This window comes from Diadema setosum, chromosome 10, assembly GCF_964275005.1.
Source record: "Diadema setosum chromosome 10, eeDiaSeto1, whole genome shotgun sequence".
Classification (NCBI taxonomy): domain Eukaryota; kingdom Metazoa; phylum Echinodermata; class Echinoidea; order Diadematoida; family Diadematidae; genus Diadema; species Diadema setosum.
In genome coordinates, this window is record NC_092694.1 from 28,053,298 (window position 1) to 28,081,070 (window position 27,773).

A 27,773-nucleotide genomic window follows, 5' to 3' on the forward strand; every position below is an offset into this window, starting at 1 on the left:
GTCAAGATAGTTGTTGCAGCGAATGTCACTTCATTTACACTATCATGTTTTTAATACAAGTCAGCATAAAATCGTAGATGATCAATTCTCAACGATTTACAATTGACAGGAAATCATGACACCCTATCAAACCCACATAGACAATATTATTTAAAACATTGATTTTCAATGATAGTGCATGTAAGAATTTACAAAAGTGTTCGACGGCGTTCAAAACAATTTTGTGGTGATGATATCTATAATCAGGGAGGTCACCCCCTGCTGCTATAATGTAAATAAATCCAGTAACAATGAGATATGTAGCAATAACAACGATTTAACAGTAATAAAGATTGTCATGATAACGATAACAACAATATTATCAACGATAATAATGAAATCGGGAATTGTAAAAAAAGAATGGTGAGGATAATGAAAAAATAAGGTAGTCTAGTACTTATAACGCTGATAACAATGTATGTTCGCATTTTTACCAATCATAGACTTCAGCACAGTAGCGCAGTCATTGTTCTATCAGAAATCCAAGCCAAAATTATTTCCTGAGCATAGTCAGGTTCGTTTTCCTACAGGTCAAGTGGAAGGGAAGGACTCTACGAAAACAAGGCAATTACGAAAAAAAAAAGGAAATTTATTCACATTATTTTGTTTCTGTAAAGATCATAACTGAATCACGACATGATAACCCTTGCATTCCGGCAATCCCATTGACTCTTTCTTTGTTATTTATGTCATTCATTGACATGCAGTATTCAAAAGAAAATTTTGACCAAAGAAAGTTATTACCTCCGCCAAGGGAGGAGATTATGTTTTCGTTACCTTTGGTTTGTTCGTTCGAATGTTCGTTTGTAAGTTAGTTTGTCCGTACGCAACATAACTCAAAAAGTAGTTAAAGGTATTGTTTACCTTCGGGAGCAGTGGTTTGAAAAATTCTCAAGATATCACATATGATGCATATGTGTAGGTCAATTGTATAACAGAAACATCATACAATATAAGATTTGTGCAATAAAGCCTAAAATAAAAGGATATATCAGCATTTTTCTCAATAAACCATAACTGTAGACGGTTTAGTCTAGAAACATTTTTATTATACTTATTGTTCACATTTTGAGTACTAATACGTAACATCGATTATAAGGATTCATATTCTTACAGTGGTTGTTTTTATCCCTAACTCGCATTTTAGAACTATTTTAAAGCACTAATGCTGGGTTTTTGTTTCATGTGCAAATGGTAAACTATGCCTGTAACGGATTAGGATGAAACTTGCAAGAAAGGTTCAGAATGACACAAGTAACTTTTGGTAGTGATCCAAAAATTTTTTGTGGAATTTATGAAGGATTTTTGATATTTTGGCAGATAGGGTTAAGGAACTTGGGGGTTCAGGCTGCGCGTATTTGAGGTTTGCATGCGTCCGCATACGTGCACTAAAGTGCGTGCTCTAGTTTCTGCTCGGGTGAGGTGCGCCGTGCAGCTGAGGGTTTATGACGTAACAAAGGCTTCTATTTGTGACCGTGTATCACAACACGAACAAAAAAGTCGCACACACTGATTTTGTGTGAGGACTGAAAATAGGTGAAATGGGTCAACCGAGCCGATCTTGACTTTTTCGTATTTTCTGAAAGAGCAAGTCTTCTTCTACATTATGCTTAAATTTGGGATCATAAAACGGGCAGGAAAGTGTGTTTTTTAGCAGCTTATCTCGAACATTTTGTGGCAGAATAGTGTGATTAGGTGTGTCTTTAGAGTCTCCTTTTCATTTCTTAAAAAAAAAAAACTTTGTACACACTCTTCACTTTCAACTCCTATAACTTTTGAAAGGATGGTGCTACTGCTTTGAAAGTTGGCATTAATTAAGGACAGAATGTCTTAATAAGGCATGCTAAATTTCGGTTTAGTCTAATAATCCCTTCATTGTTGTTACTCCGGTGGTTTACATCTTGTTTTTTGTCCCATTCATCGCACAGCCAGCATGACTTGGTAAAGATTAAGCGCTTGAATAGACATTGTACTTCAGAGCCTCTTTTCTCAGTTCACACTTTTCATGAGTGTGTGCTTTCTTTCCAATATTTAGATACATAAGGAGAGTCCATTTGATTTGAGTTATACATCATTTTAAAGCTTAAAGTCTGCTCTTTTAGAATATGCTCTTAACTAAAATTTCATGTCTGGCGACTTTTTGTTTGTTTGTTTTTTATGATGCACGGTCACATTTTATTGGGAATTGGGCGGCTTTAAGCACATAATGCTATAACTATAAGTACGTATGGGTGGAAATCTCTGATATCTCGACGGAAGAACAAGATCGGTGGTGGTAATGAGCTGCATGCTTGGCGGAGGTCTGCGCTCTCAGAGTGCTTCTCTAGTTTATGTATTTATTTCATTTATTTATTAATTCATATAAAATCGCGCGTGATATTCAGACGTAAAAGCAGTACCAACATGACTTCACCAGAAATACGAAAACCCTTTCTTTTTCAGAGTGCCTCTCTTTTTTCGAGCTTTCTTTTGAAGAACCTGACCATCTATGGTTTCGTATTGAACTACGGGAGGTTCCGAGTTATCTATCGTCGCAATTGTCGTTGGTTCGGGTTCTTTGACATTCGAGGAAGTGCCCCCCGCAGCGTCATTGGATGTTGCTGTCTGCTGTGCCTTTGGAGTACGGGTAGTGGCCGGCTGATAAACGGGTACACAGGAGCCACAGCATCCGATGAGCTCCTCCCTGACAGCGGGCTGGCGGAGACAATGCAGAACGAAGATGAAGAAGCCTTGGAAGGAGTTCAAGGCGATGAAGAGCATTTGGAAGAAGACGTTGGACTTCCTTATGAAGAAAAATCCACCGATGCTCCAGGGAAGGCCAAGAAGAAGAAGTAGGCATATAGCGTTTTGCAGCCTCCTCACCAGCCCCTGTGTGTTGTTCCCTTGGCGGGCTTTCTTCGCTATCTCGTTTCGTCGGAGTCGCACCAACACGGCGGCAAAGATGATACAGTTGACCAGGAGAATGATCCCTCCGGGAATCAGCAAGCTTGCAATCTTGAGCCATTTATTGAGGAAGCAACTGTGACATGGAGTAAAGAAAGGGCAACTTTGATATGCAGAAAGTCCAGCAAGCGATCAATTACCTCCACATAATGTGTATTTACATTCATGGGAGTATGATAATTTCCGTAATCACGACAAAACCATTACATGTTTTAAGAGGATTTTGTTTTAATTAACGTAATTTTGCAATAAGTTTATTTCTTAAGCATGCAAAGGGAGCGATATCAATAATCAACATAGCCAATTCTGTCTTAATTGTAAGATGCAAACAAGCACACAAACATCATCCACAACAACCATTAAATCGCGTTTGACGTTTTAATCTTACGTTATATCTTGCCGGTTGGAGATACGCAACTAATTTCAGTCAGGCGCCCTCATAAGGATGTTTAACATCGTGCCAATTCAGGTTTTGTCGAAAAGGGCTTTTGAAATTTGGAAGGGGTGAAATTCTTTCGTAATCTAGGCTACAGCAATCAAACAAAAAAGAAAAAAAAAACAAAAGAAAACAAAAACAAAACAAGCAAAGCAAAACAAAACAAAACAAAACAATACAATACAAAACGAAACATAGATGCTAATACGAATGCAGACCGACTACAATCAACAATTTTAGGTGATTCCTTCCCAGATTGAAAATTCAATCATAGTTTATTTCCAATCAAAGAAAATCAAAACGTAATGCAAAGTATACATATCATAAAATGATATTGTCTACACTTTTACAAAAGGTTCATGTAATATACGAAATAAATTATATACATCAACATATGTACAATAATCAGAAGGAACGATGCGTATACATGTATACTTCGCGAGCTTTCAGAAAATAACTTCAATTTTGGAAAATAGCGATCCACAAAAAAGCTAAGCTTGTAGGACGTGGATCCCTAGATAATTGATGAGTAAGCAGTATATTATTCAAGTTTGTTTTATTATTTTCTTACAGCATTTATATTAAATATAGATTACTTAAGTCGTTTGTAAAAAATATAGCTATACGCTGGCTTCGACAATAATAGGAAATAAGTATCAATGCTAATGCCCAGACGGTGTTCATTGAACTGGTGTACCGGGAAAATATAAGAAGGACGACACACTCGTACAGACATTCAGTTACCCACACACATATACGACGCGAGACAGTACCGAGAAGAGAGAAGACGGTGACAATACAAGTCTACGAGGAACAAAGACAGGAAGGAAGAGGAAAGAAGAATAAAGAGAGAAGAGAGGTCTGCATACAGAACACGCCAAGTGCTGCGACATCAGGACAGGTGAAACCTCAAGCATAAATTAAAACAATTAATTCAGATTATCTAGAATTATAAGTAGATAACAAATGTTTTCTGAAGTTGTATTTAAATGTGAGGAATGAGGGTGAGTCTTTTAAGCTATTATCTAGATTATTCCAAAGTCTGGGTCCAGTATACAGAAATGTATTTTGGGCATGTACGGTTCTCATGAATGGAAGATGGAATTCGTTGGATCGTCGCGTAGGATAGTTATGTACATGACTGTTTCGATGAAAAGAGTCGTGAAATATTTTGGGTAAAAAGTTGCTGTTATAATTAAACATGAACTGACCAAGTTGAAACCCATACAAATCTTTTATTTTTAGTATTTTATGGTAAAAAAAAAACAAAGGATCTGTTTGTTCTCGTGTAGTTAGGTTAAAAACAGTTCATACCATCGGCGTCCCATTTTGCCCTTGAACCTTTTTTGGTGGATTTCCTCTTCAAGAAAAAGAAAACAAGGATGTGTTAGAGAGGGTCACACCTCCATGATCGACTTACACTTCTTCGTCTACGTAATCTTCCCTAGTTACAGCTCCTGTTGTCACAACGACTAAAACGGGGATACCTGGCATATACACAATTGATAGCACAGACAGAGAGAGAAAAAATAAAAGGAGGGGAGAAGGGTGGGAAAACGTAGATAAGAAGAAGGAGCGAAGACAGAGATTTGGGATAGAAAATGAGGGAGAGAGATTTAATCCATTGTATTAAAATGTATTTGATTTCGCTAACCTTGCCATGCAACAATCGAAACGCGGCAATGGGGGGGGGGGGGGGATACATAAGGGTTCTTTGTAACACATTCCCATATTTTCCCATGACTTCGAATACAAAGTGGTTATTTTCAAGTAAGAATGTTGAAAGGATGAAGAAGAAACCAGCCAAAAAATATGAATAGGCATGATAATAACATTTTTCACCTGAAATGCATAGATGTGAAAACTTAAGTATTGTAGAATAAACACTTATAATGAAGGCCTATATATCTCGTGCGAAAAATTTAGTATGCCTCTATCATGCCTTTTATATTAATGGATAAGCGCCCTTTTGCAATAATTTGTTAAGTTGCAATTAATCTTTTATTTGACAGCATTAATTCAAAATTTCATGAATTGATAGTATGGCTCTTTGTCCAAACTCTTGGATTTACGTGTCTTAACGTAAACGCATTACCCCACGCAACGGAAATCGCCCTCGGCATGAAACCCGGAATCTGAAAGTTGACAACTCGAACGAAGAGGAGATACAGGTGAACGCCCTCTACGCCCATCCAGGTTAAGCTAGCCAAAGTGAAATAGTGCAGCAAGCCAGCAACCACGTAGCAACCAATACTCGGGCCTTTGGAAATCTCGCCGTCTTTCGGGCGACTGAATAACGTTGCGACGATGATGAATGTCACATAGAGACACGTGAGAGATACAGCAAGGCAGATCAAAATTTGATTCGGCTGCTTTTGACGCAATTTCCTGAAAAAACAAAAAAAAAATAAAATAGACATAGTACATATTTGTATTATTACTAAGAGCAGATGAGTCAGGAATTCAACGAACTATTTTAAGGAGAGGGCTGATACATAGTTCCTCTGATTGGGTATGAGCCTGGCGACATTAATGTTAGTGACGAGCCGTAGAACTCAATGACTTCTTAATGAACTATCATGACTTTACTTGAACTCCAACACTTCGGTAAGATATGTTTTAACCATCAGACGTAACTTCTAGTGGGCTGAATTTGAAATGCAAATTTGCATCACTATATCTGATTTGGCTAACCAGTTGAGGACGAGTCCCGAGTATACTCGGGCAGGTGTCTATGCGTGTTGTAGCAAAATCAGTCCTTCTTCAACGGGGCTAGAAACATAGTCAAACTGGACAAACAATGACACAAGTTTCTTATAGATCAGATGTGATGGTCGAAAAAAATCAACTGGAATAGAAAAAAAAAAGAAGAAATCAGCTGGAATTAAAACAGGCGTCGCCGCAATAACACAAGTCACCCGTCAGTTTCTATAAAACTACAATTAATGAGAGAATATTGAAATCTTTAAAGCGAGAATGCTTATAGCTTTTCTTTCATATACTCGAAAAACAAGGACCCCTTTTTCCATAAAAAAAATTATCTTACAAGGTTTACATATCATGCCACTTACTGCACATGCAAATCATACATGGGGTAATGACGCTATCACATCAATTAATTTGCATAATTCACCAATGCTTTCACTGTTTGGAGGAAACGTATAATGGAACTACTGAATTCAAATTCCTCTTTCAACAATATTTCTCTTCGTGTAAATATTTTTTTAATCAATTGATTCATTCATCACAGACACCATGGAAGGAATATTACACTTCAAGAAAGTTTATAGTATGAATATCCCGAATCCCTGAAATCCACAACTTTGCATGGGCCGATAAACAAGATTAGCTATATCTTTGTCTTCGAAGTGATGACTCTCTCACTAACATGTTAAAGAAGTCATTACAGCTCTTGTTTTCGTTTGGGAGCAGTGATTTAAAATTGTTTCACGATATCACATCTGATGCATATGCGTAGGTCAGTTGTATCACAAAACATCCTACCATACAAGTTTCTCGCAATAAAGCCTAGAACATAATATATCTCTGTTTTTCTCAATAAACCATGTTCTGTAGATGGTTTAATCTGGAGACATTTTTACTATAACTATTGTTCACATTTTCTATATTAACAATACAAAATACACTGATTCAAATTTTTACATTGGTTGTTTCTATAGCTAACTTACATTTTAGAACTACTTTGAAGCACTAATGCTGGGTTTTTGTTTCATCTGCAAATGGTAAATTATGCCCCTAAGTCAGCCGCGATGAGTCATCGATAAGAGATCGGCGTGTTCTTACATCTCAGCGTGGCGTTAGTGGGTGTCAAACGGCAGTCATAGCATGCGCAAAGCTTAGGAAATAACGCATGGGACGGGTCGGCCATGATTCCCAACTATAAACCAAACTTATAAAACGGATTCGTTCTGCACATGGGATCTTTGTAGAGAATGAGAAGTGAGCAGTGTTCAGAGTAGGACCTCGATTATTCGGCCACGTCGGGACCGGTGGAGTGAGCAGGCCTCCGGATGACAATCAAGTTGACCGGAGACATGTTCAAATACAGCACTTTCTTGCATGCCCAGCTATACACACGTTATTACCGATATACTCATTACAATGTATGGTTATCTGCATGGCATTGTCATGTTTCATACTTGATGTGAAAGGGAAATAACATGAAATATAGGACTAAAGTAAAAAAAAAAAAAAAAATCCCTTCATTTCAATTCACATACTGTTAGCTTGATTGATATTGACCGACAATGAGATCGAGAGTGCGACTCGTCGAATACTCCCACTGCATTGTAACTTATACCACTGCTGTGCACTCAGTGCCAGTGACACGCGCGGTACCAGTCATTGTCATTGTCTCACGAACTGACTTAAAAGCTACAGTCTACTGGGAGGAACGGAATCTGTCCCGTCGTGTATTCACACGATAATGGTTGAACGTGTGTTTGTGTTGAGTAGATTTTGGCACTTAAAGAGGATGGCTAGTACCTGATCAGTGGGAAACAGTGGGAATGCTGGGGGATGATTGTTCCAATCCTTGTGGATTCATTTAAGAGTACATTATATGTGACCCTGCACCACAAAACAAACAAAAAGTAGCCAGACATGGCTTTTTAGTTTAGGACAGATTCTAAAAGGGCAGACTCTAAGCATTAAAATGATGTATCACTCAATTCAAATGGACACTCCTAATCCTAATCTTAATATTTGAAAGAAAGCACACACTCTAAAAAAGTGCGAACCGAGAAAAGAGGCTCTGAAATACAGGATCTATCTGTTCATTCAAGCGTTTAATCTTTACCAAACCGTGGTAGCTGTGCGATGAATGGGACAAAAAACTGGATGTAAACCACTGGAGCAACAACAATGAAGGCATTATCAAATTAAATTGAAATTTAGCACGCTCTATTTAAACATTCTGCCCATGATTACTGCCAACTTTCAAAGCAGTAGTGTTATCCTTTCAAAAGTTATCAGACTTGAAAGTGAAGAGTTTGCAAAATGTTATCAAGAAAAGAAAAGGGGCCTCTAAGACATACCTGATCTTACTTCTCTACAAAAAAAAAAGGATTGTAGAAAAACTACTGAAAATACACTTTCCAAATCATTTTATGATCCCAAACTCAAGAATAATGTAGAAGACGAATAACTCTTTCAGAAAATATGGAAAACTTAAAATTGACTTGGTTGACCTGTTTTCACCTTTCTTGAGTCCTCACGTTAAATGAAGGGGTGCGACTTTTTGTTCGTTTTGTGGTGCACGGTCACATAAAAATTGTTGTGTGAAAATCATTTGCTTCAGAATGGTCTCATATGCAAGTAATGTGCAGTTCAATGTTTCCAGGTTAGCATGAATGTACAGTGTCGGGGCGATCGTTAATTTAGGGCTGTTAACGATTGCACCGTCACTGTACAGGCATGCTAACCTGGAAATATTGAACTGCACATTACTTGAATATGAGACCATTCTGAAGCAAATAATTTTCACACAACAATACATATATAATGTACTCTTAAATTAATCCACAAGGATTGGAACAATCATCCCCCAGCATTCCCACCGATTCCCACTGATTAGGTACTAGCCATCCCCTTTAAAATACAGAAAAACATTAAAAACAATTTCAGTTTAATAGTCGACTTCCGGATTACAGAGAATCCGGATAATCGATGGCCGGATAATCGAGGTCCTGCTGTACTCACTTTGAAAAGCTGTACGTGACTATGGTGAGGAGGAGACTTGCGATTGATAATGCACAGCCACTGTAGCTCAGAATTTCAAGGACATTTTCCGTGTGACTAGACATCTCAACTTTCTGGAAATTCTGATGGAAAGGGGGAAAAGAAACGGAACAGAATTGAGTAAATAATAAAGAACTTTGGCGGTCATATGGATGGAAATCGGACTAACCTTTTGCGGTGAAGATTATTGTTCGAGTAGTTGAGTTGATACAATTTTGACAGCTTGTTCCCGTAATCACTGTGGCATATATGACGAGTCTGCACTAGTAAAGAAATCCAAACGCTGGTAACCCTAGTACTATAAAATCAATATTTCCTTTGAAGAAAGAACTGAAGGAGGCAGACAACGCAAACCTTTGAGCACGCTTTAAAAAATATATATCTCTCTCTTGTAAAGTTAACAGCAAAGCATTTTTTTTTTACTGTTACAGCTTTTCTTGTACATGTTTGGTAAAATTGTGTCCGTGATTATTTTGTAACTTTATCAGAAAATGAAAAGTTACTTGTACTGCTACGTCAATGTTTTCGATGAAAATAGTGCGCTCGATATAATTACAAAGTCGTAATTATGTTTTGTTCATGTCAAAACAAACAAACTGGATTGATGATTGTTGTTCTCAGTTATAAGTTTGCAAAGTTTGCGAAATTGAAAACAGCCTCATGGAATGCGATATTCATACAATGTATGAACAACATTATAACATCATAATTATGTATACTATTCTCTGAATACATTATGTTCGAATACACTAGCGATCCATGTAATTGGAGCCATAATACAGTGTTGTCATCTGCAATCAATATTAAGCATTGGCGGTAGTACACATGAGTCTAAAACGACCATGTTCTATAAAACAAACAAACAAACAAACAAACAACCTACCATTAGAACGGCAAAGTTTGTGGTGTGGTTGCATCTGCATCCCACGAGGTTATCGATTCTGACCGATACCAACCAGCAGCCGTCTTCGGACCAGGCTCCCCTCCCATTCTCGGCGTCGAAGTCCCAGAAGACACAGATAGGATCACTGATGATCGTTAGCTCATCCGATACCTTGTGCGTAAAGATGTATTAAAGCAGATGATACGATAACTACTACGCTTTGATGCTTACTGATATCTTCGTGTCCAGGTCTATGTCTCCGTCTCCTTCCGTCCACATCTCTGTCTTCCTGTCTGTCTTTTTTTTTTCTGTCTGTCTGTCTGTCTCTCTCTCTCTTTGTCACTCTGAAATTTTTCTTTTCTCGAACGACAAACTTTGGTTTTGCGGTTCTTTTTATCTGGTGCAACGTCAAAACTCACATACACACGCACATACACACACATACACACAAACAAGAGCCGCTAAAACTTTGAGTGCAGATCAATGGGAGACTTGCCAGGACATGACGTCATCACCCATCTACTTTGCACATATTTATGGTTCCTACTGATATCATTATTTTCGTGAAAATATGCGAAACCTACAACTTCCTAAATTGGTCAGTGATTTTTACACATACACACAACCACACACACAACCACACACACACACACACACACACACGCACACACACAAATTTAATCTTTCGTTTTACCTGAATACTCTTTTCATAAACTTCACTATGACGACAAATTACACTTTATTCTATGAATGGGTGTTGTCTGCCATGGAATATAAAGTGTCATTTTATTGCATGAATCCCTTTGAAGGTGAAAGCCGTTATTAGGGGACATGATGGAATCGATAGCCATACTATTACAGAAATAGTTTATAGTTTCGTTTGGGGAATGCCTTTTTTTTTCTTTTCTTGTTTGACAAATTGTTAACCGATAACATCAAGCAATAAATGGTCCAGCCCACATTTGAACTAGGACAGTAGCGCTGAATGACTCATCGGCCACCTAATATTTGAGTTTAGCTTTCGAAGGAAAACAAATCATCCATAATCACTTATATGGTGTTGAGGATATTTTCAAAACTGTCTCTCTCTGTTCTGCTTAGTCTTTACCGTATTTGTTTTCCTCGTTTACGCAACATGAGCCTTTAGCTTTGTTTTGACGTCATGTGGGTAGGCTTGAGCTAGGAGTGACATCTGGTGTATTAACATCTATTCAAAAAATTTCAAGTATAGACATGTCATTTTCCTCTCTCTCGCCCATTACGATCGGTAGCGACATTCTTATTCGCTAGCAAATCCCTATTACAGAAATAGTTTATAGTTTCGTTTGGGGAATGCCTTTTTTTTCTTTTCTTGTTTGACAAATTGTTAACCGATAACATCAAGCAATAAATGGTCCAGCCCACATTTGAACTAGGACAGTAGCGCTGAATGACTCATCGGCCACCTAATATTTGAGTTTAGCTTTCGAAGGAAAACAAATCATCCATAATCACTTATATGGTGATGAGGATATTTTCAAAACTGTCTCTCTCTGTTCTGCTTAGTCTTTACCGTATTTGTTTTCCTCGTTTACGCAACATGAGCCTTTAGCTTTGTTTTGACCTTATGTGAGTAGGCTTGAGCTAGGAGTGACATCTGGTGTATCAACATCTATTCAAAAAAAATTTCAAGTATAGACATGTCATTTTCCTCTCTCTCTCGCCCATTACGATCGGTAGCGACATTCTTATTCGCTAGCAAATCCCTTAAAGATAATAAGTACCTGCTTTAGGTGCATTCCACAGAGTAAAACTCTGGTTCAAAGTATCTTGATTTAACTATCGGTCAGTATGATACTTTAGAGAGCTTTATAACGCATGTCTGACAATAAATAGAACGTCAATTTAGATGGGAACTGCAGTAGTGAGTGTCACAAAATAATGGCTAGTTTCTTGAATGAAAAAAAAAAATGATTTCAAGCATGATTCACATGTACTAGTAATTCACAACGCCACATTGTGGTCCCGTAAAGACAGTCGTCTTTTGGATATACGACAGCATTCATGAATGCATGGGGATTCGAGAGAGCAGCCACTGCACAGCAAGCGCGACCGCAGAGGTTATGATACACAATCCGGTAGAGAGCTGTCGTCAACCAGTTACTGCGTACATAATGATTTAATCTAAAAGAAATAAAACGTGTATATATATATATATATATATTCATATATCTTAGTTGTCCTTGAAAGTCTTTGTGTGTATCTTATAAATAAATAAATATATATATATATATATATATATATATATATTTCAAAGGCACACACAAAGACTTTCAAGGACAACTAAGATGTATCGATGTGTATCAATTTGAGATATGATTTATAATCTTGACAATGACGTCTTCACAAGATGATATTCCTTCTCAATTTTTTTTCCGTATATAGTAGTGATGATGACCTCAGGTTGACAAAAAAAAATGAAAATGGCGTTTATCTCTTTTTCAATTCAAACTCTTCTTGTGCATATATTATATCACAGCAACAGTGAACAAACAAACAAAGTATATCCAAGAAATAACATCAAGGTGAAAGAAGTCATATAGTTTTGGTTGAGACCTAATTTCAGGTTTTTAACATTTTTGGTGAGATAATGAGAAACCTCTTAGGGAATATGAAAAAACATGTAATTCCATGAGGAATTCAACGTTTGTTTGATGAAAAGTGGTTTTGAAATGGCTGAGATATCCGAAACAGAGCGATTCTAATAAGTGTGGGACCCACACTTTTTTTACGATCGCTTTATTTAACTTTGTTTTTGGATGTTTCAGTCATGCCAAACCCGATTTCTATCAAATAAACTTTGAATTCCTCTTAAAATGTTGTGCTCTGTACTATTTCATAAGTGTTTTCTTGGTATCTCACGAAAAGTTAAAAGCCCGATTCTCATCTCCACCAATAGTGTACCATCCCTTTAAAAAGGATTGACTGACCTGAAGTGGTTTGAAGACACTCATGACTTCGAGCGGAAGATGACTCGACTGATTCAGACCAAACAGAGTAACGGAAAGGACTTGAGAGTTCGGGCGAAAATTCAAGTCGACATTGCTGTCAATCGAGTCCTCATCGTCGTCGTCGTCGTCGCCTCCGGCAGGACTTAACAGGGCCGGATTGTTGATGACGGCGAAGGATACGCGGAGCTCGGCTGCAGACCCAGGGTCGACGTCAGGACGACCGCTCGTCGAGAGAACGCTGACGGAAGATTTGGCTTGCGACTTCGGCGAAACGTTAGCTGTTTGATACACGTTGACGTCATTAACGACCCCTTCTCCACTGGACACGAACGTCAATCCATTTTTCAGCGAGTCTTTGGGAATGCTTTGAACCTGGTCAGACAGATAATACCAGTCTAACTAAGCCTTAATTCTTCAGTGATTTTTTTTTTCCAGGATATTCTACTGGTTATATTTCAACTAGGCAGGAGCTCCAAGGGATTGGGAATTGCAAACAATAAATTATATCATACACTCAAAGTGAATATCAGTCGTACAGTAAATGAAACAAGCCTTTGAAACAAAAGTTGCGTATTTTTATTGTATTGTTTTTTTTTTATTATATTGTTTTGATTGTTTGTTTGTTTTTTGGTCTTTTCTCTGTCTCAGTAATTTGTCTTGCTTGTGTGTTGCATATGTAATGCCAACTGTGGTTCGAATATCGAATATCGTCTCTTACCTGAACTGCCACATTTGGTTTGATAACTGTGAACGGTTCTTCTGTCAGTTCGATGCGCTCGAGTTGTGTTTCCAAGGACTTCATGACCTTACTCCCTGCACCTGTCTCAACCTGGCTCGTACTTAGCTCGTCCGGTGCAGAGTTCAAGAGGTTGCTGATTACTTCAACTACAGTCTTTGTTATCTCAGGAGTCTGTTTGGGAGGGGGCGGGGGATCGAAGGAAGTGGTGCATAAAAATCAATAAGGTATGCAGTGAAAGATGTATTTTTATTGTGGTATTGCAACTTTCACCATCACACACACACACACACACACACACACAAACAATATAGCAGCTCACAGACACTATTAAGTGCCTTTATTTAAAGGGGATGTCTAGTAACCGATAAGTGGAAATCAGCGGGAATGCTGGGGGATGATTGTTCCAATTCTTGTGGGATCCATTCAAGAATACATTATATATCTACTGTTGTGTGAAAATCATTTGCTTCAGAACGGTCTCATATTCAAATAATGTGCAGATTGATGCCCCGTCACTGACCAGGCACGCTGATAACCAGTAAACATTAAACTGCACATTACTTGAATATGAGACCGTTCTGAAGCAAATAATTTTCACACAACAATAGATACATAATGCACTCTTAAATGAATCTCACAAGGATTGGAACAATCATTTCCAGCATTCCCACTGATCAGTTACCAGCCATCCCCTTTAATTGAATTTAAAAGTGTTCTGTGATTGAAATGAAGGTATTCGTCAGTGCTTCAAGAAACCGAACTGTCCATTTCTGCCCCCGTGTTTTTCATATTCTTTTATGAATGTTATAAGATTGCTAATTGCAGAAAATGTATAATAAGAACCCCAGTTATGATCTAATTGAAAAAGTCTTAGAATGAAATAGTTTTACAAGAAAATTCTAAATGAAATTAGTTGTTAAACTAAAACTTGGGGATGAGTAATCGACTCTTATTCCAAAAGCCAAGTTTGGATTAAAATGAGGCCTAAAGTCCGGAAGTTAGGCTGATGATAACATTTACAGTGATTTAAACAATTATTCCAAAATAAAATTGCGTCACCTCTTAATCTATGACAGTGTATGCTAATGATCTTGCACATTTTGCATTAATTTTTAGACACTTTTTTGTGGACATTATTATCTTTGTAAATTGATAGACCTTCATTTCAGGAAAAAAACAACCAAAAAACGTACATAAACTTGACACACTCGAATCGTACTTAGTTCTAAAACATGTTTGACTTTCATATAAAACATATTATTATGCAAACCCACAGACACAATTTCAATAAAAAAAAAGTTGGTGAGTGGTATTTTTAAGGGTATATCATTTTCTACAAGAGATACAGAAAGTCATTGTTAACTATGGCGCTGGTTTGCTTTGACTTTCCCGCAGTGCGATGCCTCCATGTCAGAATTATTTTATTGGCAAACTTGGGGTGGAAGATAATTAATGTAACGACAATACGGAAGGATTGGAGGAATAGTGAAATCTACACACAAGAGAGGAATAAGTGTTTACATACACTGTTAAAGTTTCAGTGACTACTACTACTTGAAAGAAAAGAAGATTGACAATAAAATGTAATGATTAGATAGTGTACAATCAATTAAAAATGATGGATATACAAACCTCCAATTCGTCATAATGTTGCTCGGTTACTTTCTCAAGGATGTTTGAAGCTGACGTCAGAGCCTGAGAATCGACGCCATTTCCGGTGAGCGCTTTGACAGTTGACAAAACTCTGTCGACATTAGATGTTGTAACTGGAATCTGCACAACAGAAACACAAAGATTCTTTCATTTCGTTTACCCTCTCCATGGCTATGATATTGCATCCAGATATACATGTGTTTATGTTAAACTGTACGGTTTCGAATAAAGGTGAAAATCTACTGGATGTGAACTCGAGTGACTATAAAATGCTAATGAAACTGCAAAGCGTTAAGTTTAAAATTGTGATAATTTCTTCGCCCGGCAAGTCTCCCCATACTCTTAACATGTTTGTTTTGTTTTGTTTCGTGATTAATTTCAACACACACACACACACACGCACACACGCACACACGCACACACACACACACACACACACACAGACATTTCTGAATCAAATTACTGTAAAGTGGTAATGACATGATTTTCTAAGGGCACATTTCGTGAATATAGACTTCTACAGTGCGTTCTGATTATCTAATTACTTATCATCATTGCTGGTTGTAGTTACAATTTAACGAATATCTTTGAGTACCAATTTATTATGGCGCAGACAGTAAGGAATGATTTTAATAGTTCGAGGGGCCTTTCGCTTTGAAAAATACATGACTCCGCCACCAATTCATCTGGCTGTATTTCGCCACAGAGATAGCTGCAAGCGTCCCTGATTTATGGAAGTATCACTGTGGTAATTAATGTCCTATCAATCCACTTCGCAGGAGAGATGTGCAAAGACACGTGAAAGGAAGGAGGATTAAAGTGCTGGCAACTATGTAATATAACTCTTCAGTAATTTCTCCTACAACAATAAAATGGACCTATTTTTTTAAAGCAAACATACATACAAACAAACAACCAAATGAGAGAGTTCTGGTCACCTGTTCGATATTGGAGAGTTGTTCGCTCGTGTATTGATTTGTTTGCCCTGGAATTTTGGCAGACATCTCACACGAACAGCTCATTGTATCACAATCCGGTAGAACTGCGACAAAAGAATTGAAATTGAAATTGAAATAAGAGACGTTTTGATAGACAAAATTACTTACAATACTAACTAACGTGTTTTCTACGTCACAAAAAAAAAAAATGGTTTGAGATGTCATGACGTAGACACATAAGTTAGTTATGTACATGTGTTTGTGTGTTGATAGTATTGATGGGATAACTGAGTATTTTCATAACAAGCAAGATTACCGGCAATTCGATTTAATAGATCGGACACCGTTTGATATCGAATTTGTTGCACCTACCTGATATCAGGATCCAGTCATCTCAACGTTTAGATAAGCTCTGAAAGCTCTTTTAGTCAATGTGTTGTTTGATACAAAGAAATAGAAACCACGCACATTATAGAACTGTACACTAAGGAATGCAGTTTACCTTGCAAATATGCCATCTACGTCTCTTCTCGTGGTGTATTGTCATTCAGACATAAACGATAAGAAACAATCATGGTGGTTTTCTTTCGGTCATCTTGAAAACAACAACGGCCTAATAACATAATGGTAATGCCGGTTTCTCTGAAGGACAAGCTATCATCTTTATTCAAGTTGCAAAGCTATCATCTCGATGACTACAGTTCAGGTGTACATGACTGACAATAATCATTGTGCTTTATTAGAGTGTTCTGAGACTAAAACCTAAGAACCGCGCTATAAATGTTGTTTCACGTTACAAGCAACATAACTGTAAGCTTTATTGGAGCGTACTCACTGTAATAAATTTGCACTGTTTGTAGCCCGCCACAGAACATGCCGACACTTCCGGCACATGGCACGCCACACTGGTCGTCTGGCCACACTTCGTCGTCGCTGGAGCACAGCTTGCGGCAGGCACAGAAGCAATATTTACCGCCGTGGAGGGCAAAATGAGTGTGTCCACTCTGGGAGCAGGCGGCGTAGCACGAGCCGCCCGTCATGTTTTCCGAGGATATTTGAAACGCGTTGTCGAAACACCGGACGGGGGAACAACCGACATAGACAGCATCTGTTCAGTTGGCAGACAATCAAACACTGGTTTTGATGGCGTTTCCCCACATTTATTTTCATTTTACAAAAAAATAAATAAAAACAAAAATAAAAATAAATATAAAAAAATAACATGAATGTGTGTATTGTGTGCATTTCAATCTTGGACGTGACAAAGTTGATAGCTGCGATTTAAAATGTAATCTTCCTGTATCATTGTTTGTATGTCAAATCGTTTTTACAAGCTGAATATTTCATAATTTTACTGTATATCCAGGTCGAAAAGAATGGAGAAATAAACAACAACGAAACAAAACGAACCAGTATCCTTGAACTAAGGAAGGGGGAAGACTTTCGTTTGTGTTCTTTAGGGCTTATGTCCATTTTCACATCAATTACATATTTTCAAATCAAAACACAACGTTTCATATCATGCTTCACACCTCCTCTTCACAGCCTGCAATCGACAACTTTTTTATATTTCTACACCAAGTAACATACATTACAAGAGGACAAGAGGACATAATCATTAGCAATGAAAAGAAACAATGACAGTTAAGTTTAAGCTTAAAGAAAGAACGTATTTACAGCAATAAATCTTTGTCTAATCTACATTATTAGGTAATCCGTGTGTACGTACATAGTTTTCCGACTATACATCGCTTGAACAGAGTGCCAGATCAATTTTTATTGCAGTTAATTCAATCTTACGTTTGGGTCCTGTAACACACTGCTTCATGTAACTTTTAATCAATTCAAAAAATCCTTATTTTTTATTGTGCGATATTTTTTTTTTCCTGACGATACTCACGATTCAAATGGTCAATCAAAATATATTACTAAGTATGTGTCCCTGCACCACAAAACCAACAAAAAAGTCGCCAGACATGGATTTTTAGTTAAGGGCAGACTCTGAAAGAGCAAACTCTAAGCTTTAAAATGATGTATAACTCAATTCAAATGGACTCCCCTAACTTATCTAAATACTGGAAAGAAAGCACACACTGTGAACTGAGTGTGAACTGAGAAAAGAGGCTCTGAAGAACACGGTCTATTCAAGCGCTTAATCTTTACCAAGCCGTGCTAGCTATGCCATGGAAGGGACAAAACACAGGATGTAAATCGTCGCAGCAACAACAATGAAGGACTTATCAAATTTAGCTGAAATTAGGCATGTTCTATTAGCATATGCCGTCCATGATTAATACTAATTTTCAAAGCAGTAACGTTGTCTATTCAAAAGTTATTAGACTTGAAAATGAAGTGTGTGCAAAGAATTTCAAGACATGAAAAGCGGCCTCTATATAGTCAAACCTGATCATTCTACTCTTCCCAAAAAAAGGTTGTAGAAAAACTGCTTAAAACACACTTTCCCATACATGTTATGATACCAAATTGAAGAATAATGTAGAAGGATAGCTCTATCAGAAAATATGAGAAACTGAACTTGGTTGACCCATTTCACCTTTGTTTTTTTTTTAGTCCTCACTTATAATCAAGGGGTGCGACTTTTTGTTTGTTTTGTGGTGCACGGTCATATATATATATATATATATATATATATATGTGACCGTGCACCTCAAAACGAACATAAAGTCGCACACACTGATTTTGCGTGAGGACTGAAAATAAATGAAATGGGTCAACCTAGCCAAACTTGACTTTTTAATATTTTCTGAAAGAGCGGATCTTCTTTTACATTATGCTTAAATTTGGTATCATAAAACGGGCAGGAAAGTGTGCTTTGTTAGCAGTTTATCCCGAACATTTTTGGTAGAATAGTGTGATTAGGTGTGTCTTTAGAATCCCTTTTTCATTTCTGAAAAAAACTTGTCCACACTCTTCACTTTCAACTCTAATAACTTTTGAAAGGATAGTGCTACTGCTTTGGAAGCTGGCATTAATTATGGGCAGAATGTGTTAATGAGGCATGCTTAATTTCAGTTTAATCTGATAATCCCTTCATTGTTGATACTCTGGTGGTTTACTTCCTGTTTTTTGTCCCATTCATCGCACAGCCAGCAGGGTTTGGTAAAGATTAAGCGCTTGAATAGACACTGTACTTCAGAGCCTCTTTTCTAAGTTCACACTTTTCCTGAGTTTGTGCTTTCTTTCCAATATTTAGATATGTTAGGAGAGTCCATTTGATTTGAGTTATACATCATTTTAAAGCTTAAAGTCTGTTCTTTCAGAATATGGTCTCAACTAAAAATTCATGTCTGGCGACTTTTTGTTTGTTTTGAGGTGCAGGGTCACATATATATATATATATAGTATATACATATATATATATATATATATATATATATATATATATATATATATATTACATACAGGTGGTTTTGTTTGTTTTTGTTTTTGTTTTTGTTTTTGTTTTGTTTTTTTTGGGGGGGGGGGGTACACTCCGACAGTCTGCAAGCCATTTCAAAACGAATGGAAGATGTGAGCATTCCCGTCGTGGAGTCTATATAACGGAACACACCAGGGACGGTCTTTCAGCTTCTCTGAATTAGTTTCAGTCCACAACAATTCTACATCACTGATAAGTAATAGCATCTTCGTATTGTCCATTTCTGACTCTCCTTGGTATCTTCATGGCTTGTATTTCTATAGATTGAATCATCTTTATACCATGGTTTCAAAGTCTGTAAAAAAAATGATTTTTGCATTGTGAGTCATATTTCGTCAACAGTTATTATGACGTGGGAACATAATTCATATACCAAAGTAAGTTTGTAGATAGTTTAATAGGTTATTGTATTTATGTTTTTGACTTTGCTCAAGTAAACATGTTTCACAAGGCCAAGCCAAAAAAAAAAAATAATAATAATAAAAAAAAATTAAAAAAAAACAAAACAAACAAACTTATCCAGAGTCGAGCACTTCAGGTGAATTCCTCTCTTTCACGTTAAACACGCAATTGCAATATAATAAAATTTAAATGGACTGTACAGCTCTGGTTGAGGCGAGGATTTAACTTTCAACGTTCAGCGAGATATTCAAAAAACCACTCTATGAGATGTCAAACAGTATGCATTTCTAAGGGGTATCAAAAGTTTATTTGACTAAAATCGCTTTTGAAAAGGTTGAGATATCCAAAAACAAGGTGAAACAAAGAGATCCTAATAAAAGGCGTGGCTTGTCGCCTTGTATTATTATCACTTTTTGGTATGCCTTCGCCATTTGAAAAACAAATTTCATCAAATAAACGTTGAATCCTGATGATAATTACATGTTCTTTCATATTTCATAAGAGGTTTCTCATTATCTCACTTGGGAATGTTATGAACCTGAATCCTCACCTCAACCAGTACTGTACAGTCCCTTTAACCAGGGAGGTGTTACAGAGATGGAGTGGCAACTCTTCGTAATTCATGCAAACACATGTCTGGGTTCAAGGCGTTACAATGGGATGTCTAGCATTCCACTACGCTATGAAGTCATGCTCGGCACGGCTCTAGTTGCAAGACGAAGTTTGGAGACGAAGAACGCATTTCACCTTTCGTTGAATTACAAGCTTTATTTCACCGCAAAATTTTAGATGAAATAATCGAATTGAATTAGAACACTTTAGGAAGGAATGCAATATTATAAACATGTATTTCTAGTTTCTTCGTAATTCGCAAATCGAAATGAAATGGAAATTAGGTTCTCTTAAAATCCTAATATTTTTCTATAATGCACACATTTCCGCATGTTGATTTTCTATCTTTTAATAAGGGATATTTTGATCTTTCAAATACAGTACTCCGCTAAAGCGTGTTCCAGCGTGTTTTTAAACTATTTGCTGTTGAAATTGTGAGTTTTACACTGCATTTTGATCCGCTGCTCCAATTCAAGGTACAGAAATTCATTGTTGCCATCACATTGAAAGAGAGGGTGAATTGCAGTAAGAGCAAGTATTTTTAGATGCGAGAGGTCTAGTCCTGATTACTGATGCTCTCTTTTGTCAAAGCACATGGGTAACACCTGTAGTTGAACGTATAACTTCTCAGCGGTGCCGCGCATGGCTTCAAAGGAGAGCAGTAGTTGTCTCTCCTTCTCTAGCACCTCCCTGCTATCTTACTTCATAAGATCCATACAGTTTTTCAAGTGTCTTGAAATCTATTCATGTGTAATGCAACTTTCTTCATGCATGTTTTCTTTGAGGGTCGTGATCCTTTCATTATGTGTCCAAGTCTTCAGACTGGTCCAAGAGTTGTTTATACTATATATATATATATATATATATATATATATATATATATATATATATATATATATATATATATACGCTGTGAGCGTGGTGGGGAATTCGTTGATATGGAATGCATGGCTTTCCTTATAGCTTCCCCGTGGGTTTGAACACTCTTTGTCTTGCTATGTATGTTGCGAGGCGGGCGATGACTGCGCTCTGTTTTTCCAGACCCTCATCCCGTGTGTCATATCCAAGTCGAATGTGTCAGGCGAGACGGTGGCGGCGGACGATGTCAGTTGGTTTGCTGGCAAGACCAGAAACCAATTTAAAGAGGAGTACAATCGTCCGCAAAGGAACTCCCCAAGAAGCCCATGGATAGTAATAATAATACTTCATTTATCAAGCGCATTATAAGCACATGATTCTCTATATGCGCTGTACAATAAAGACAAAGATATAGCATACAAACCAATGACTAACAAATATAACAAAGATACAGCATACAAACCAATGACTATCAAATATAACAATCAACATAGTAAATACAGTAATTAACAAAAGGGGTAATGAATGTTTATCTTAATCAAAAGAGACGAAAAAAAAAAAGATGAGTTCTAAGACTGGATTTGAAATTTGCAAAATTTGAAATTGAGAAAATTGAAATTGAAAATTTGAGATTGTTCCAAAGATTAGGTCCAGCAACTGCAAAAGATCTGCCCCCGTTATATGACGAATTGGTTCTGGTTGTGTGAAGAAGGTCTTGGGTGCTTGAGCGAAGGTTGCGAGGAGGGTTATACTGTCTGAGCAAATCTGCCAGGTCTGTTGGGGAAGAACTATGTTTTGTGTGTGTGTGTGTGTGTGTGTGTGTGTTTTTTTCAAATTCAAATTCAAATTCAAACTTTATTTTCACTTTCTTCCTTGAGCCTTGTAGGTCAGCAATATAAGTTTGAACATTATGCGTTTGTCAACAGGTAGCCAGTGTAATTTTTTTTAAGGGTATTGGTTATACTTTGTTGACGAGAAGTTCGTGTGACAAGCCTGGCTGCGAAGTTCTGCAACATCTAATATTCTGCATGCGGTGGATGTCGGTAGAAGAAGGCCATACAACAAGCTGTTGCATGAGTCTATCCGGCTGGTGACAAATGCATGAACCAGTTTGTGAGGAAACCTCTGACTTGACTGCTGCATAATTGCTGCATAGCAGATTTGCAGACAGTTTTTATTTGTTCCTTCATACTGATGTGCTGATCAAAGACGACCCCAAATTTCTAGCCATAAGGTGCCATACCCCTCAAAAAAAGTTATGGGGAAGAAGGTGTTAAATTATCTTTCCATTCGAGGGTAGGGGGAGAGGGATCTCTTTGCCATGCTTTGTTGTCACACCTTTCCGGGCAAGCCTAGCGTGCGACTTACGAAGAACATTTTTTTACTACCCGGAGTTCCCCGCAGATGACCCGCACATGACAGTACCTATCTCACCCGTATCTCCCCCTTAATTACCCGGAGTTGCTCACGCAAGTCCTTTTCACCTGCAGCCAAGTTTAGGCCCTGTCACACCTGTACGGGCAGGCTAGGCGGGCTTGCTGAGTGTGGAGATTTTCTAGCACCCAGGACATTTTTTTGCAGGCGGACAAGAATGTGGGCAAGTTACGCACGCGTCTTACCTGCTGGATCCGTGCTACTTACGTTCTACTTACGCGTGACCTGCGTGTTAGGCGCATGGGTGGTGAGTGAGGGCTGACAACTTGGTGAAGGAATCCCTCTGATGGAATGGCAGAAGTCCTGCAGAATGGCATTATATTATCGGCATACGGGGACAGCGAAGTACCTGCCTTACAGCTGCGAAGTACCTGCGTGGGAGTTGCCTGCGAGGTGATGCCGCTAAGTTCCTCCTGCTTGTGTTCTGCGTGGATCTCTGCATCCCCGCGACTCATCTGGAAAAAAGTTTTGGTCATGCTCAAAACTCGGCTACGGGTAAATCGGACTTGCGTGCGCACCTCCGGGAAACTTTTGGCAAGATACGCGCTAGGTACTGTCAGGTGCGGACCAACTGCTGCGAGGTCCGGGTAGCATTTTTTTTTTCCCGCAAGTCAACCCGCAAGGCTTCCCCAACAAAGTGTGGCAAGGCCTTGATCATGCTCAACACTCGTTCCCGATGAGTCGCGGTGGTTTGCCAGCAGCTACTTCGCAGTCCCCGTATGTCCCTCGTAGCTGAACATGGATTGATTTCAAAGCTCTCACGCAGTTCACACGGAATACATGCAAGTTGCAGATAAATATTACGCGTCTAGCAGTAAGACACAATTAAGGAACTCGCCAATATTCTTGTACGCCCGCAGAAAATTCTCCTGCGTGCTGGAAAATCCCTTCTCGCAGCAAGTTCGCGTAGCTTACCCGGAAAGGTGTGACAGGGCCTTAACGAACGGACTTTCAACCTATCCAACCATTTTAGAGTACGAGATCCGCCGCCACCTGACTATGCTGATCTCAAATGAGTACACACAGGTGTCTCGAAAATTATGATTGCATGCATCCTAAATGACAAAGGAACTGTTTCCCTAATCCGGGTCTTATCTGGCTGATGCGCTTTTTCAGGCGGAAAGGTCTTTGAATAAACGTCAATGATGAGAGCCAGCAAACGTCAGAACATGACTAATTCCGTGTGTTTTGCTTGGAAATTACAGACTCGCTCGGCATCGCTCACTCATACGACCTTGCCTAATAGTGATGAGACATACATGTCCGCTTCCCTTGCTGTCTCTTTTTACTCTGGAAAATGTGCGGAAAAGATTGAAAATTAGATTACAAATCATAATCAATTAGCTCAATAGTTACCTTTCTCTCCAGAAGTTTCTACATTTTGCTAATGGAGATATCTGAGCCGTGACTCGTACATACTGATGCATACAACTTCACATGCCTTTTCTTTGATTTAAAACAGTTATTTTCTTTTGAACATTTGTTTTATAATTTTCAAAGCTGCGTTGTGTTTTGCAGCTCTGGCGGATATCATGATTTCAAAGCAGGGAAGAATGTCTGAAATGTTTTTGCGAAACTTTTCACACAGGCAAAGGAATGCATCGATTAGCGAAAATGATGAATGTCAATGTGTAGAAGGCCCATTGTTGAAATGAAAATGGACAGATCATTATACAATGGAAAGCTTGTACTCTCAACAGCGTGAAAAAAACAAACAGATGATGTTAAAATAACAGCATTAGGTTTTATCAATCTTCCGTAAAAAGGGATATGTGAATACACCATTTTGTTATCATTAATCTATGGGCACAGGCCCTATCTGCCTATGATATGACTAATCGGTAGACTGGTTCAAAATCCACCCAGGCAAAATTTGACATTTTCACATAGCCGTCTATTGAAAAGTAGCTTTTGTCTTCTTTTCATTGATCTCTTTGGGAGATCTCATTGTTCACTACCTTCTCTGAAGGATACATTCTGCTGAATACATCACATAATATAGGGATATGATAGGTCTACTCAAATTCTACATACGCGCAATATGCTGGTATAATGGTAGAGTTGGTAGAGATCCTAGTGGCCGTATTGATATTTAAGAGAAATAGAATTTGGTCTCATTTGCGGTCTTTTTAAAAGACAACGTGAAGTCGTGCCATTGAAGGAAAATCATAACATGATTTTATGAAGAAAAACTGGACTCTCTTTCCTAAAGTTTAACTTTAAGGTTTATCTTATGATTGACAACATTAGAACGCTCGATCTACTACTTATAAAACTATGCTTTATATTAAGCGCCAGTATCTTTATGAAACAGACTTACAATGTATGATCAGGATTAATCTTTCGCTCGATTTGCTAAGTTACGCTCAGTAAATCGAGCGTAACATCAATCGTAACTCTTCATGAAACAGGCCTTGAAGTGACAATCCTTTGGTTTGTCCACTTGAAAATGTAATACATGCTTTAGCTTGTCAAGTTCTTTTTACGTGATGGATCATCTGTCCATAGTCTATTTCATAATAGACAACGCGTGAACGTGAACGTAAGAGCTGACATTTTTTCTATTATTCATCCGTTCATTCATTCATTTTTTTCATCTCCAAGAAGACATGTAAATACAATTTTTTTTCATAAGGTATAAATGCTATATATATATATATATATATATATATATATGAAGAGTTTGTTTGCAAAAACCGATAAGTCCATTTTTGAAGATTTTGAAATACGGTCTCTGTCATAAAGTACAAAATAATACCTTTTAAATGATATATTGGTCACTACATATAAAGGTACATTTTTAAAGTTATGGTCAAAAGAATCAAAACTTTTCTTATTATTGTCTTTATTTTTCTTGACCTTTAACCGCAAATATCTCCATTTGAAAATTTTGGACTTATCGGTTTTTGCGATCAAACTCTTCATATATATATATATATATATATATATATATATAATACATATGTGTATATATATATATATATATATATATATATATGAAGAGTTTGTTTGCAAAAACCGATAAGTCCATATTTGTCAAATGGAGATATTTGCGATTAAAGGTCAAGAAAAATAAGGAGAATAATAAGAAAATTTTTGCTTCTTTTGACCATAACTTCAAAAATATACCTTTATATGTAGTGACCAATATATAATTGAAAAGTATTATTTTGTACTTTATGACAAAGAACGTACTTCAAAATCTTCAAAAATGGACTTATCGGTTTTTGCAAACAAACTCTTCATATATATATTCATTTGTTTTTTCATCTCAAAGAAGACATGTTAATACTTTTTTCCCATAAGGTATCAATGCTTTATATATATATATATATATATATATAATATATATATATATAGTTGAGACAATGTAAATAACAGAAGATGTCGCATGAAACCGGCAGTGCGACATCTTCTGTTATCTACATTGTCTCAACTATAATTTCACTTAGATGACAGAGGCGCGCGGTAGAAATATCAGCATCATCACACACATATATATATATATATAGATATGAAAATATAAGTGACATTTATGGGTATATCATTGATTATGTAAATAGAAAACTCCACAAAAAGCTGAAAATGCTGGAGATGGGAAGGAATGCTAAAAAAGCAATGTGTGTAGGGTGTACTCCCCCCCCCCCAAAAAAAAACACACACACACACACACACAATTATAGATATACATGTATCATTGATCTTCAATATTTGTATATTATATATATATATATATATATATATATATATATGAAAACTGAAATTACATGATAATTAAAACGGAAGACGAATATAACGTAACTAGCCCTAGACAAATACCTAGACAAATCCCACCATTATTAAGTTGTTTTCATGCAGAAAAGAAAATAGGAAGGAAAAAAGCGTTTGAGTGCAGCTGCATTCAATGGTCAAAAATTATATAACGGGACATAGAATAAAAAGATAATGCTCATTTACCTTTCACGCAGCGATTAGTCAAACAATGCAATGTTGAGCTGAGGTCAATTTCCAAAATTGCGAAGAGGAAGCAGGTGTAAAATATTGCCTTCATATTGGCAGCCTTCCGCTAGTATCCAAACACTTATTGAATTGAGACATCTCGCACATGACCAGAAAGAAGAGAAAATTCACTAATGATCACGTTGATCAGGCGGAAGAATCTTACTGACTAGTCGCGAAAACGTGTGCTGCCTTTTAACTGCATTTCTTTGACGAAACTCTCCCCATGCCAGTTCCCCATTGATGAGGAGACTGGGCCAAGATGAAGGCAGAGGTTCACTCTCGGTCTCACTCTGATACATGTTGCTTTCGTTCAATAAAACCCTAATGGCAAACGTGAGTGGTTGTAAATGACTCGCGCTGTCACGTTTGTTGTCACTCAAAATGTCAAACATTTCCTGATAGATTGAATAAATAGGTACCCTATAGCTCACTTCACGTGCATCGTTACTTCACTCTCTTGCAAATGGTTTCGAAATTGCAAACACAGTCGTATACGTGAGTCGAATATACGACCAGTTATGCAGCTCCTCCTGTTTTGCTAAGTAGTTTTTAAAGTATCTTTGTGTTAAGTATTTGCAATTAAGTATTCTCACAGAATTATTTGAGAGGTTCGCAATGTACAAGTATGTCCATGATTAACGCCAG

General features: G+C 37.4%; 1 protein-coding gene across 1 annotated transcript; it reads right to left on the reverse strand.

The window, feature by feature from the left end:
• Positions 1–2,448: 2,448 nt before the first annotated feature.
• LOC140234516 (adhesion G-protein coupled receptor G2-like) lies at positions 2,449–27,177 on the reverse strand. Its single transcript, XM_072314557.1, has 11 exons — positions 27,084–27,177; positions 17,217–17,489; positions 16,382–16,485; positions 15,423–15,563; positions 13,770–13,961; positions 13,031–13,423; positions 10,062–10,232; positions 9,140–9,261; positions 5,514–5,806; positions 4,839–4,905; positions 2,449–3,058 (listed from the first exon to the last, which is right to left on the reverse strand). The coding sequence occupies exons 1-11, from the start codon at positions 27,175–27,177 to the stop codon at positions 2,449–2,451; spliced, it is 2,460 nt and encodes an 819-aa protein (XP_072170658.1).
• Between the last annotated feature and the right edge of the window lie 596 nt (positions 27,178–27,773).